Source organism: Poecile atricapillus, chromosome W (genome assembly GCF_030490865.1).
Source record: "Poecile atricapillus isolate bPoeAtr1 chromosome W, bPoeAtr1.hap1, whole genome shotgun sequence".
Classification (NCBI taxonomy): Eukaryota; Metazoa; Chordata; class Aves; order Passeriformes; family Paridae; genus Poecile; species Poecile atricapillus.
Window position 1 is genome coordinate 25,848,333 of NC_081288.1, and position 12,477 is coordinate 25,860,809.

Below are 12,477 nucleotides of genomic sequence, written 5' to 3' on the forward strand. Positions count from 1 at the left end.
AGCTATAACAGATGCTACTGGACATATGGAACAGCTGAGGGGACTTACACCAGGACTATAAATGTTCTGCAGATCTTTATGTCCCTGACTCAGTGGGTGGGTTTCCTATAGGAACCTAAAGCTGGGGAGAAGTGGATATAAAGCAAATCACTAATGTTCATTACTGTCCTGTGGAAAATTTGCCACAGGGAATTGGGAATAGCATATCTTAGGTGGAATAGGGCTCATGGTAGCCAAAAAAGGTAGCCTAAATAACAGCCCTGATGTAGGAGGAAGGTTACATTGACACGTGACTAAACTGAGAGACTAGAGTTTTTACAGCTCTCTATATAAATTTGAGAATCCCAGGCCAGCATATAAACTCTTTATTGGTTTATTTATATTTTACTATCTGCACTTTTGTCTTGAAGGAGGTTTGGATTCTGTGGAAGAGTCTGGTCTAGTCAAAAGTAATCCCATGGTCCCCTGTTCTTCACTTGTCTTCTTTGTAACCTGCCTTCCTCTTCCTTCCATACTGCTCCCTAGCAGTCAGGTTGCACTATTTCATGCTTCATTTCCCAGCAAACTTTTTGTTCCTCTGCAAATTTTTCTAAATGCTAAAGCAGCCCTTCTTCTACCAGCACCACTGGCCTCAGTACTACATGAGCTGTGGTAATTTGTGTTGCCTGCAGGGACATTTCATATTCCTCCCATCTCTCCTGATCCCAGCTTACAACCAGGTGCTACACAACAATTCTGTTTCCTTCTCCCAGCAGTCTTCCATCAAAGGTGCTGCGTGATGCACGTCCACACACAGGCTTTGCACACTGCTTTGAATGCAGGTACATTGCTCACAGACCTCATGCAGCACAAGGAGCTGGAGGAAGATTAGCTTGCCTGTATGCCATGGGGCCTTTCCCTTCACTCTCCAATATGCCTGGTTCAGCTGGCAGTCAAGCTGGACTCTGTTGTTCAACTGTGTCCACCCCCAAGTCCAGTGTAGGGAATTTTATTTGCCAAATTGACTTGGTTTACTGGCAAAATGTCAGAGCATCACTTGTCTTCCCCTCTCCACCTCCTGAAGAAAAAAAGAGTGGCACTGATCCTACATGGACATGCCAACTTGTTCATCCTGGTTTCTTCTCTGGTGCCTCCTGCCATGTAATCCCCAATATGTGTTCCCAGCCTGTCAGAGTGGTGACACTGTGCCAACACATGGTGACCTCTGCTCCCACTGCTGTTCCACAACACAACAGTTCAATAAGTTCACCTCTACAATGCCAGAGATGCATCACATTCCACATACCAAGCTGCAGAGCACTGCAGTGTGTGTAGCCTTCTGCAGGATTGCATTGCAGACCTGACTGCTGAACCAGGACACTCCCAGTTTACCCCTGCTCTGTTCTCCTCAGCTCTTGTTCAGCCCAGTATCCAGTGGCTGTCAAGTTTTTCCTGCTCAGTCCATCTGTGCAATGGTCCCCATGATTTCACTGGGGACTTTGCAAGGCTGTACAGTCTTACACTATCGTATAGCCCCGTGTAAGCTCTTGCTTGCTCTCCTCTCCGTTGCTGTGCATGTGTTTTATATACAGTTATCATAAAGGCAGGAGGAACAAGTCATAGAACCATAAAACATTAAGGTTAGGAAAGAACTGACATCTCGAGTCCAATTTTTGACCAAACACCATAAACTGTTTAAACTTACCTCTCCTGTGACCTATTGCTTGATTTTAGGGGACCTTAACAAGGGCACATTAATTGCATCTCACCACTGCATCTGGTTATAGTGTGCAATCAAGTCTGTTTTTAGCCCATGCCACCAACTCATCAGAACATTTCAGTTGGCAACTCACCCCACACTGGCTTCTTCCTAAAGAGAATTTTCACATACTGTGGGGAAATCCCTGGCCTCGTGCATTTTCAATGAATTTTTTGCTGTACATTGCAGAAAAAAAGGCTCTAGTGTTGAAGAGATGTCCCTTGATGTGTTTCCTTACTCACAATATACCTCTTTAGATTTAGCAATTAACTTTTCACCCCATGGCCCTGGGGTGAGCAAGACTTGAGGTTCCAGTCACAAGTGGAGATTGGTTTGATGGAAGAAAGTATGCCTTGGATACAGACCATCCTGGACTTGTGGGTAGCATTGTCATGGGGGAGGGGAGGTTGGAAAAGAAGGTGCTGAAAATAAGAGGTGGACCCTAAAAAGGAGAAAGAGGTTGAGGGGCTGTGAGAGGAAGAAAAGGAGAGTGTGATCTCTTGGTAAAAGGGAAAAAATTGAAGGCAGGGCAGATTTCTTGGAGGGGGAGAAAAGGGGCTGTAGGCTATCACCCAACTGCTGCATTCATATCGGAGAGCCACAGTCCTCACCCCAGTTCTGTCTGTGCTGGAGCTGCAGCCAGTACAGACGGGGTCCTGCAGTCCTCACACACCAGAGTGCAGGGCAGAGGTCTCCAATTTGCTGTGGTTTGACTCAGAGCCAGAATTCAGAGGACAGCAGTCTGACAGCCCAGAGCTGTGCTGTGCTGTGTGATGCTTCAGCCTGGGTCACTGTTAGCCTGAGCATCTTTGATGCATGTTACTGCTCACTGGAGACTGGTCCCAGGGCTGAGCAGTAATTTTGGCCAGAGCCCGCTCCAAATAGGTAGACAAAAATATCTTTTCATGCTCTGTTAATGGTCACTCTAGTGCTGGTTCAAAATTATTTAAACTTACACTCTGGAGCAGCTGAATCGTTCCTGTACTTAGCTGAAGGTCAGACAATCTTGAAACCTCTTCCGTGTTACCCTCTTTTCCTCTCCTCCCCTTGGCACTCCTCCACAGAATGAGCAAAGTACACGTGCAATCTTTGTGAAAGGAAATCCTGGGCGATTTGGGGGAAGGGCAGTGCTGCCTTCTTCTTTAGTGATAGAAGGGAGTGATTTGCAAGTCAAAGAAGGAAGGACAAGGAGAAAAGGAATGTAGGAGTAAAACGTAATGTTTCTCTTTAGCCAGCGTCTTCACTCAGTAACCCCCCCACCTCAAAAGGCACTAAGATCTAAATGCAAGAAAGTGTTGTGTGTCTGCGGTGCTGCGTTGCCCTGTCAAGGAAGAGCCAGGAAGTTGCTTAGGTGGAGGAAGGTTTTTGAGCCACAATGGGGTGAAACACCAGCTTTTCATTCTTAATGTGCTCAAGCTGCACAGCTGTGCTTAGGTGGGAGTGGGAAAAGCAGAGCTTCTCTGTTGGAGAGAGCTTGTTCAGGTTCTGTCCGTGCCAAGGAATTTGTTTGAACAGAGTCCCCTGGGGCATGAACTGCTGAGCACTGAGGCTCGGCCTGGCAGGAGCGAGTGGCAGGGGCAGGACTAGATTCCACAACATCAGCCGCAGCGGGTGATACGTGCCTGGGGCAGAGGTAAAGCTCCACACAGAGCTGAGTTAGTCTGAACTCTGTTGCCCAGACACAAACAGGGATGGCAGGAGCCCAGGGGAAGGATGTGGGGGGTTTGCGCTGGTAGAGCAGCACAGGGAGGGGGGACTTTGCTAAGTCAGCAACTCCTCTGAGCTGGAAGAAAAATTATTCCTGCCTCCTGCCAGCACTTCATGTGGATCCAGACTATAGTTCCCAGAACTGTCCCTACATATGTTAGCAGGAAGGCAACCGTCTGCATATTTTGCTGCAAGAAAGTATGGCAACTGCTGCGGCACTGAGCGGTGAGCCTGAGGTAATGGATGTCCTGAAGGGAATGCTGTGAAGTACAGCGCTGAGGGGCTTAATCTGCCGAGTGCCAGGGAGCAGGTTGTGCTTCCTGCCTCCGAGGAAGCTTGCAGACAAGACCCGGGACTGGAAGCAGGCAGAGTACCAGCCGCAGGGCTGGGGTCTCATGTGGTGCAGTCCCCTTCTTTAGAGCATCCTCATTGCAGGAACAGCAAGCTGGGGAAACTACAGTTCCCATCACCCTTTTGTGCGTGTCCCCGCGAAACTACAGTTCCCAGAAGCTTTTAATGAGCCAGAGAGGATGTCTGTGGAAATAAATGCCGACGAGTTTTGCATAACACCCTGCACCTCCGGAGTGCTGACCGGCCCATGGTCTGTGAAAACGGGAACAGAGGAAAAGCCAGGGAGTGTCAGCGCTGTGGAGCTGTGATTTTGCCCAGCTCAATAGCCTCAGTGATAGCCTCCAGCACCGAGCAACCTTCCTCTTCTCAGGACTCCCTCGGTAGTCACAGGGAAGATCTAGCCCCCAGGAAACACGGCTGCTGCGGAGGGAGAGGCAGATAAACTACAGATCCCGGCATTCTCCGACAGGCAGCACCTGCGGCAGTCCCTGCACGCCGTGGGGGAGGTGGGGGTGAGGATGAGGATGGAGGGCAGGGAGGAGATGCAGGGCGCCGTGGGGCTACGCTGTACCTGGGACATCCCGCCACCCGCTGGCACCCAGGCCAAGTGGGTGAGGCTCAATGTGGGGGGCACCGTCTTCCTCACCACCAGGCAGACCCTGTGTCGGGAGCAGAAATCTTTCCTGTGTCGCTTGTGCCAGGGCGAGGAGCTGCAGTCGGACCGGGTAAGGCAGCTGGGTTGCCTCCCGCACCGTGCCCCACCGAGCATGGGGAGGGCTGGAGGGACGCAGGGATGGAGCCAGACCCCGGCAGCTGCAGGAGCAACTGAGTGAGAAGCGCCTGCTCTTTATCCCCCCTCTCCCGGGAAGGATTTCCCCATGCCAGATTCCACCTTGTAGTAGCCTGGCACCTGCCTTCCCGAGCCGGGGAAAGGAGAGGCCATCTCCCCTCTGCTCCTGCTCTCCTTCCTCTTTGTCACCCACCCCACACCCTGGGTCTACTTCCCAGCTGTGTCTGCCTGACTCAGCCTTGTCCCTGTAAGGGGATCGCTGCTCTCTCACACCAGGCCTGGATGCACAGTTGCACAGAGAGACTGAGGCCTATTTTTTGGGCTTTTTCATCTGGATTGATTCATACTGAGGCGGGCATGCTGAGCAGACCAATACAGGAGTTAAAATCCAAGGTGGACTGACTTGGCTAGGGACTCTCAGGGACCCATGGTTTCCAAAGAATCTCAGAAATAGTGGATATTTTTGCTTAGGTTTGTATTTTCTTGTATTCTAGGGCATTTGAGGGCTGGTTAAAAGTTTTGCTTGGGTTTTTTCTCCTTGTGATCTCTCTCTGTTGCTAGGATGAAACTGGTGCATATCTCATAGATCGAGACCCCACTTACTTTGGACCGATTCTGAATTTCCTCCGTCATGGGAAGCTGGTCCTTGATAAAGATATGGCTGAAGAGGGTGAGTTGTGGAGCTCAGAAAAATCCCACATACCACAGTCAGGAAAAATAGGGCTTGTGGTCAACCTTGTTGTCTTTTGTTCTCCTTTTGGATGTTATTGTGGGGGGATTTCAGAGAGCTATCCCTGCAAAGCATGACAATGTCTCCTTTACTAAAGGGGTTTGGAGTAGGTGAGGAAGGTGTCCTTGCAGGTGTTGTCCAGCAGAGATGTCACCAAGGCAGAGGTAGGCAAGATCTCAGAGCCTTAATAAGCCATTTTTTACTTGTTCCTGATCTACTTTCAACCAGGCTCTGAGACTGAGTTTTCTATTAATGTCTGTTTCTAATTAGGAATGAAAGCCCAGTAGACCAAACAAAACCGAGCTCATGTCTTCTACTGATTGTAATAAAGACCATCATTAATCAGTGATATGCACTGTATGATGCTGCCTGTGCTCTCATGGGTTGTGGACTACAGAAATTCCAGTGGAGCAAGTCAGAGAAACCAATCCTTCATTTGAGGTTGACAGTGGGTCCAACAGGATGACTTGGTGACATCACAGTGTTACTAGCCAGCAGCCCACAGTGCCTTGTTATTTTTTGGATGTTAGGATCTAATAAGGAGCCAATTTGAAATACAGGCTGTGCTGCACAGCTCTCGCCAAGCACAGTTTCTGCATGGTCATTAGTCTTCTTGCCTTTCTTACACATTTTTACCTAAAGGAAGGAAATTTTTCTTCAGAATAGTCTTATCAGTTATAATTCCAAAAATATACCAAACTAATGGTATAGGATTGTAATAAACACAATTTTGAGGTGTTTCCTACTTGACATTTCTTGTAATCCTGAGGTCATACAGAGTTCATCCACAGGTTTTAATAACAAATCTGAGACATAAACAGGAGTCCAGTTCATTTGCATTGCCTTTTTTTTTTCCCTGCTGCAAACATTCAGACTGGCATAAAACTAACCCATTAGACAATTCATAGCAGAATGAGAGACACAGAGGAGGTCTGAGTGTGTCAGGTAGTAAAGGATCAATCTCCCCATCTATATTTTCTTTGTATTGCCCTGAGGACATGTGAGTGTTGGCTCCCAGCCACCTTTCCCTCACTGACCCTCTGGGAACCACCTCCGTTTTCCTGAAGGCCTGTTAGCAAACAGTTGAGTCTCAGGAGAGGTGCTAGATGCAGGCACCATGGAGAAAAAAAACCAAAAACATTTTTGTTTACCTGCTTTGAGTTGAAGCACAGGGAAGGGAGCCAAAGATCATATAAAGTCATATGGGGCTGCAACTCCAAGTGGCCCAGGAGGTAAGTTAGGCTTTTCTAGGGTCTTTTGGTGACTTGTCAGAACTATAAGTTGTGGTTCTCTGCCTTAATAAGAGAGTCTTGCTAAGAGAGCAAGGTGATAACAAGTGGTCATTAAGAGAGACTGGAGCTTACAGCTGTTCTCCTTGGCCAGGTATCTGGGAAAGGTATTAGCAGTCCTCAGCACAAGACTTCACTGGCAGTGCCTGTTTCTGTAGTAGCAGGCAGCATAAGGAAGTTGGGGTGTGCATTAGAAGTAAGATGCAGAGAGCCAAGTTTCAATTTTCTGCAGTAAGAGTTTCAAACCTGTTCAAAAGTAAGGCAGTAATATAATTTCTTCCTATGGACCTTGTGAAGCTTAGAATTGATCTTTTGCAAGTTGAAAAATAAAGATGGGCTGCTAGCTTTCTGTCTTTGTGGTCCTTCCTTCTGTCTTTCTCAGGGATCCTTGAAGAAGCTGAGTTCTATAACATTGGTCCTTTGATCCGAATAATCAAGGATCGAATGGAGGAGAAGGACTACACAGTGACACAGGTATGGCAAAATAGAGTGGGGAAAGCAGGGTGTGTAAAACGGGAGAGAGATAAGTCTAGACTGAGAGAAGACTTGAGGGAAGCAGCAAGGAATGGAAGGAAGCAACTAATTAGAGATAATGTGCTAATCCCTATGCAGCAAAATCTTGCAGGGGACAAGCTACCACCAATTTAGTTACCATAAACAAATTGCAGGCTTGCTTTGCATCCCAGAAGTAATGCTGGATGTAGCCCCTGAAACTAAGTGAGCTCCTCTAACTTTTGGAAGAAGGCAGCTGGTTGCTCTGGAAGAGGAATGTTTGTGAGGAGAGCAAAGGTGTCGTGGAGAGGAGGACTGGTGTGGGGAGTCCTGGGAGTGTAATCACAATGAAGAGCATGGTAATACCTGTAAAGAAATCTGGAGGGAAAAGGTGAAGGGATGGCTGTAAAAGAGTTAAATGCAGGCAAGGAATCAATCCTGTGGCACAATCATACCCTGTCTCGGCCAGCAACCTTTGAAAATCTTTTTTCAGAGAGGATTGTCTACTATATCACTTTTCGTCTTGTCTGCCTCACGTTATAAGCCTCTGACAGCACAGTCACTTTGTGCTGCAAAGCCCCATCAGCATTTGTTGTGTTTGCAAAAATGATTTTGTAATGACAACTGCAAACTCCCCATCAAAAGTGGGCAGTATCTTCTGGGGACAATGCAGGAAGCACTCAACTTAGTCCCTGCTCTCCAGAAGAGATACTGTTCTTGCCTCCAATGACAGCACAGGAGAAAGCTGGACTGTGGTTTCCATTCCCTTTTCACCTGGGACATGGGGAAGAGGACAGGTCTGTCAAGGAGGGGTATTACCACTTCATTCTGCAGCAGGGGAACAGCTTTTAGCATGCGATGGTTGTCAGTGTGCTCTGCAATTTTGCTCTCAGGTGCCTCCTAAGCATGTCTACCGTGTGCTGCAGTGCCAGGAAGAGGAGCTCACTCAGATGGTTTCCACTATGTCAGATGGATGGCGTTTTGAGCAGGTATGGATAAGGCAGAGCAGGGGGGGGAAGGAGCTGTCTTTTGGGGAAAAGATCATGAATACCATACAGTTTCCAGGCAAGGCTCCTTCCTGCTCTGAGAATACTGGGTAAGTCATTGATTCAGCCATCACACTGGCTCTTTCTTGCCCCTTTCTAGAGGTTTAGAGGATACTGTGTGAGGCCAGTCTGTTTCGTCTCCTGTATAACTTATCTCCTGGTTCTCTGTGTTGTCACCTTGGCTTAGTCATGAGGTCTCTCCACTGGGATTATGGGTTGGACTCAGTGCTGCATGGTGGGCTTTCTGCCTTGCTCCCCAGGTGGAATGGGTGTTTTCAGGAATATATACTTGTGATTCTTGCTCTCATCTTTTCTAGCTTGTGAACATTGGCTCATCCTATAATTATGGGAATGAGGATCAGACAGAATTCCTCTGTGTGGTCTCCAAGGAGTTGTACAACTCCCCCAATGGCCTGAGTTCTGAGCCCAGCCACAAAGCCAAGGTGAGATTAACTTTGCTATGGCCCTGCTCCCATTGCCTATGAGATCCTTTGCTCTTTGCTCCTTCTCTCTTTTCTCCCTCCCTTGTGACAGTGGGGCACTTCAGTGGTGAAATACAGGGGCCAGTCCTGGTGTTCAGCACCATGGCATTACACCCGTTGCCCAAAAGTTGGGGTGTGTGTGTTGGAGGGGTGGTGTGTGGCTGTGTCTGGCAAATGGCTTTAGCAAGTCACCCTGGCACCTCTCATGCTACTCTAACATCCCCCTCATGCCTCCTCATGCCCATTCTGTGTGTGTCACTGCCTAGAGGGCATTATTTCCCTGAAGGTTTTGCAGCATTCTTTTTCCTTTTTCTGAGTCTCAGCCTGAGGGGCAGATATCTCCTGCTCCCCTTTTGAGGGAAGGACAGAAACATTTAGTAGTGCATGACATCCTTTAGACACCCAGGATGCAGGAAGGAGCACTAGCAACTGACGGCAGTTGTTGGGCAGTGGGGTCACAGCACTTGGTAAGTGGGTTAGGTACCCTGATGTGATACTCCAGAGGAAAACAAGCCTCTCTGTTCCCTGACCTAGAATTGTCTTGGCCATGGTCCCTTTTTATTCTGGTGTTATGACAATTGCTTTGTTCCGTTGTGTGTCAGAAAGAACTGCCATGGCTCATCTTGCAAGTATCTCCACTCTTTCTTCCTTTTGTCCCACATGCTGGGCTACAGAACACAGAGGACCTGGAGGAGGAAGAGCAGGAGGTGGAGGAGGAGGCAGAGGCAGAAGCAGAAGCAGAGGAGAAAGGTGCAGCAAATCCCTGAGGAAAATGATAAAAATAACCCCCCAGACATAGACTCGTCCACCTTTCTGGTGAGAGCTCACAGCTAGCATCAGGGAAGGACTAGAACAGGTGTGGGGTGTGGGGGATGTCCTCTCCAGGAGTTAGTCTCTCTGGAGATAAAGCTGATAGGGGAGAGCTGTTACCATGGCTGCTGCTTTGTATTTTGAACTGTTTGGTTTATCTACGGTTTTATTTTTATTTGCAGACTGTCCATCTATTCGGGATTGTGCTAAACTCTCTTCCTGCGGACCCTCCCTCCTGCTCCCTTCCGTGTCCATCCCAGCACTGTCATCTACCTCCCACATTGCCCCACTCGCCAGCCTCCAGCATCCTTCCCTCTGCTCTCTTTGTCCCCCAGGGCTCAGAGTGGTCTCTGCCCAGGGCCCTGTCTCTCTCTGCTCCTCACTTTTCCTCCTCTGCAGGTATGTTACCTGTCTGCACTCCCAGCTCCTGCCAGCCTGAGCTCTGCATGAGTGACTCACTTCCCTCTTGTGGGTATGGCCGTGGTTTGTAGAGCTTGGGGAGGGGAAGGAGGGAGGTGTGAGGTTGACTCATCCCTAAGGTGGCTTTACATATTCTCATCCTATGCATGCCTTTACCTGCCAAGCAGATCCTATGGCTGTGGACCAGAGGCTCTGGCAGCAGAAAGGGGAGTGCAGCTGGGAGAGGGGTGGAAATGAATGCAAAGCAGGCAAGGGTGGTTAGGGGAAGGGGTGGACTTTTGCCACGTGTCTGCGTGACACGCATGCCAGATCGCTTCTCCAGGCTGCTGTCCGCAGCTCCTTTGCCTGCCAGCCCAGGCAGTTTGCACAAGGCAGCCTGTTATTTTTCCTTTCCTGCTCTCACTTCCTTGGGCTTTTCCCCCACTGGCTCTGCCAAGGTGAGAGTGCAGTGGGAAAGGTGGCAAAGGCAGAGCAGAAGCAGCTGGTCCCCACTGCAGATGTTCACACAGCTGTGTGCAAAATGAGCCTCTCCGCTCTGCCTCCTGCTTAGGCAGGCTGGCTGGCCGGCATGCGTGGGGCTCGGTGTGGAAAGCGTTAGAAGGAGGATTCCTCTCCATACTGCAAAACTGTGAGGCTCTTGTTAAACTGGAGGTGTTCAGTGTCAATCTCCACCAGTCCTGATGGAGGGCACTTGTTAGCTGGCTGACATTTCTCTCTCCCTCTGTTTGAAAGCCACCTTGTCTATGGCTGTGGGACCTGAGTGTTATTATCTCAAGAGTCAGTGTATGTTAATCACATGGAGTTTTTCTTCCTTCTGTTCTGTTTTCCCACCCTCATTTATTTTCTTTTTCTTATGTTTGTGTTTCCTCTGTCATTTACCTTTTTCTGTTTCTCACTCTCCCCTCCATGCTCAGTTGCTTTTTTTTCCTACCACTGATTGTGTTTCTCTTTCTCTCTCCTTCTCTAGCTGTTACAAGCCAGAGATCTGAGGATGTGATCTGAACACTCCAGCCTTTTCATTTCTTGTTTATATCTTTATTTTTGTACTGCAATGTATGGCAGCCCCTTGTCCCACAGTGACGCCCCCAGCCCTCTACACCCTTGACATGCAACCATTTTTTTTTTACCAACTCACCTCGGAGGCTTGAGCTTCCAGCCCTGGAGGAGGGCAGATGCTCCATGGAGCCCCTGAGCTGCTGTAGGAGCGGGAGCCCACGGCCCCCTCCTATGCCTGGCAGTCTGGCTTTCCTTAATGTCACAGTGGCCCCTGGTGGGGACATCAGCGATCAGCCACTGCAGCCTGCGGTCCCTTCCCGAGCACGCTGGATGCAGATGGGGACCGAGGTGGTGGCAGCTGTGGAAGGACCAGCCCTTGCCCTTTCACTGTTGCAGGCAACTAGTGTGGGCTTGTGGGCTGGGGACAAATGCAGAGCCACCGTCCTTTTCTGGGCCTCCTGTATCACTCGGAGGTGTCCCTGTGCTGGGTATCACATTCCTTGGTGCTTCCCTCCCTGTCCCCCAAAGCAGCTCTGTGCCAGCAGTGTGAGAAGGAGAATGGTGTGCTGCCTGGGTACCAGGAACATGCTGGTACCTGATGTTGTGTCAGCCACCACCAAGCAGATCCCAGTTTTGGGGAGCGGGGCATTTGCTTCACTGCTGTGTCTGAAGACTCCTGAATAAAATTCACAGTCTGTTCCTCCTTGCTGCTTCTCATTTCAAGTGGTAAAAATTCATTCCTGCTGTAAGGGGGTGGGAGTTGGAGAAAAGGAGTTTGGATTCATCACCTGGAGCCACCAGAATCTGCTTGTTCTGTGCCTGTCTTCTGGGGGCTGGAGGTGCTTCCCACTGTGTCTGTGCTGCATCCCCACTGCAGGCAGCTGGGCTACAGAGCAGGTTTGCAGTCCTAAATCATAACAATTAGTGAGGACCACCTGTCTAGTGAATGTGTTGACTCCAGGGACATCTGGGGGGGGGGGGGGGGGGAGTGGGCAGGGTTGTGGAAACTCTTGCCATTTGCCAGTGTCAGGACTGGAGTTTGGTCAAAAACATAAAAACCTCAAGATAGTTTTTAGCAGGGTGAGGCAAACAAGAGCCAAAAAAATCCTCAAATTAATTTTATTTCTGATTCCAGAGAGTGCCCATTACTACACACACAAACACACACACACACACACACACACACACACACACATACACACTGTATATCTTTAGTTAAAAAACCAAACCACAGCAGTTGCAGTTTAAGCCCTGTGCCCTGAAGCCTTCTCCTTCACCTCCTGGATTACTTGATAGAGATAGGAGATGGAAGAGCTTGAGACACCCTGATGTTACAGGTATTTAGAAGGGCTGAGGGAAGGGGATGGGAGTCTGCTCCAGCATTTTTACTGGGGGAAGTGCAGCAGTGGAGGCTGGGTGCTGCTCCAGCAGGGAGGCAGGACACGTGCTTGGGGGTGCGATGCTGGACTCATGCCTGGGAGTCAGTGAGACGTGAAGAGTTGCCTGGCTGAGCTGAACAGCACACTGAACAGCACACGCCAGCTAAGAAAAGAAGCAATTAGGGAGATGGAAGAGGAGGAGTGATGGGAGGGGAAGGGGGATGAAGGATAAGCAGCAGGAAGGAAG

The 12,477-nt window shown here is 49.2% G+C and overlaps 1 protein-coding gene across 4 annotated transcripts; it reads left to right on the plus strand.

Annotated features, from left to right (window-relative positions):
- Positions 1-3,545: 3,545 nt before the first annotated feature.
- LOC131591477 (BTB/POZ domain-containing protein KCTD17-like) lies at positions 3,546-11,549 on the plus strand. Of its 4 annotated transcripts, none has more exons than XM_058862220.1 (7): positions 3,546-4,521; positions 5,148-5,256; positions 6,988-7,079; positions 7,991-8,086; positions 8,461-8,586; positions 9,300-9,441; positions 10,823-11,549. In XM_058862220.1, the coding sequence occupies exons 1-6, from the start codon at positions 4,315-4,317 to the stop codon at positions 9,390-9,392; spliced, it is 723 nt and encodes a 240-aa protein (XP_058718203.1). In that variant the 5' UTR covers positions 3,546-4,314; the 3' UTR covers positions 9,393-9,441; positions 10,823-11,549. The 4 variants fall into 4 exon arrangements, with proteins under 4 accessions (XP_058718203.1, XP_058718204.1, XP_058718202.1 ...); XM_058862221.1 differs by lacking the exon at positions 10,823-11,549 and adding an exon at positions 9,618-9,744; XM_058862219.1 differs by lacking the exon at positions 10,823-11,549 and having other exon boundaries at positions 9,300-9,760.
- The last annotated feature ends 928 nt before the right edge of the window (positions 11,550-12,477 follow it).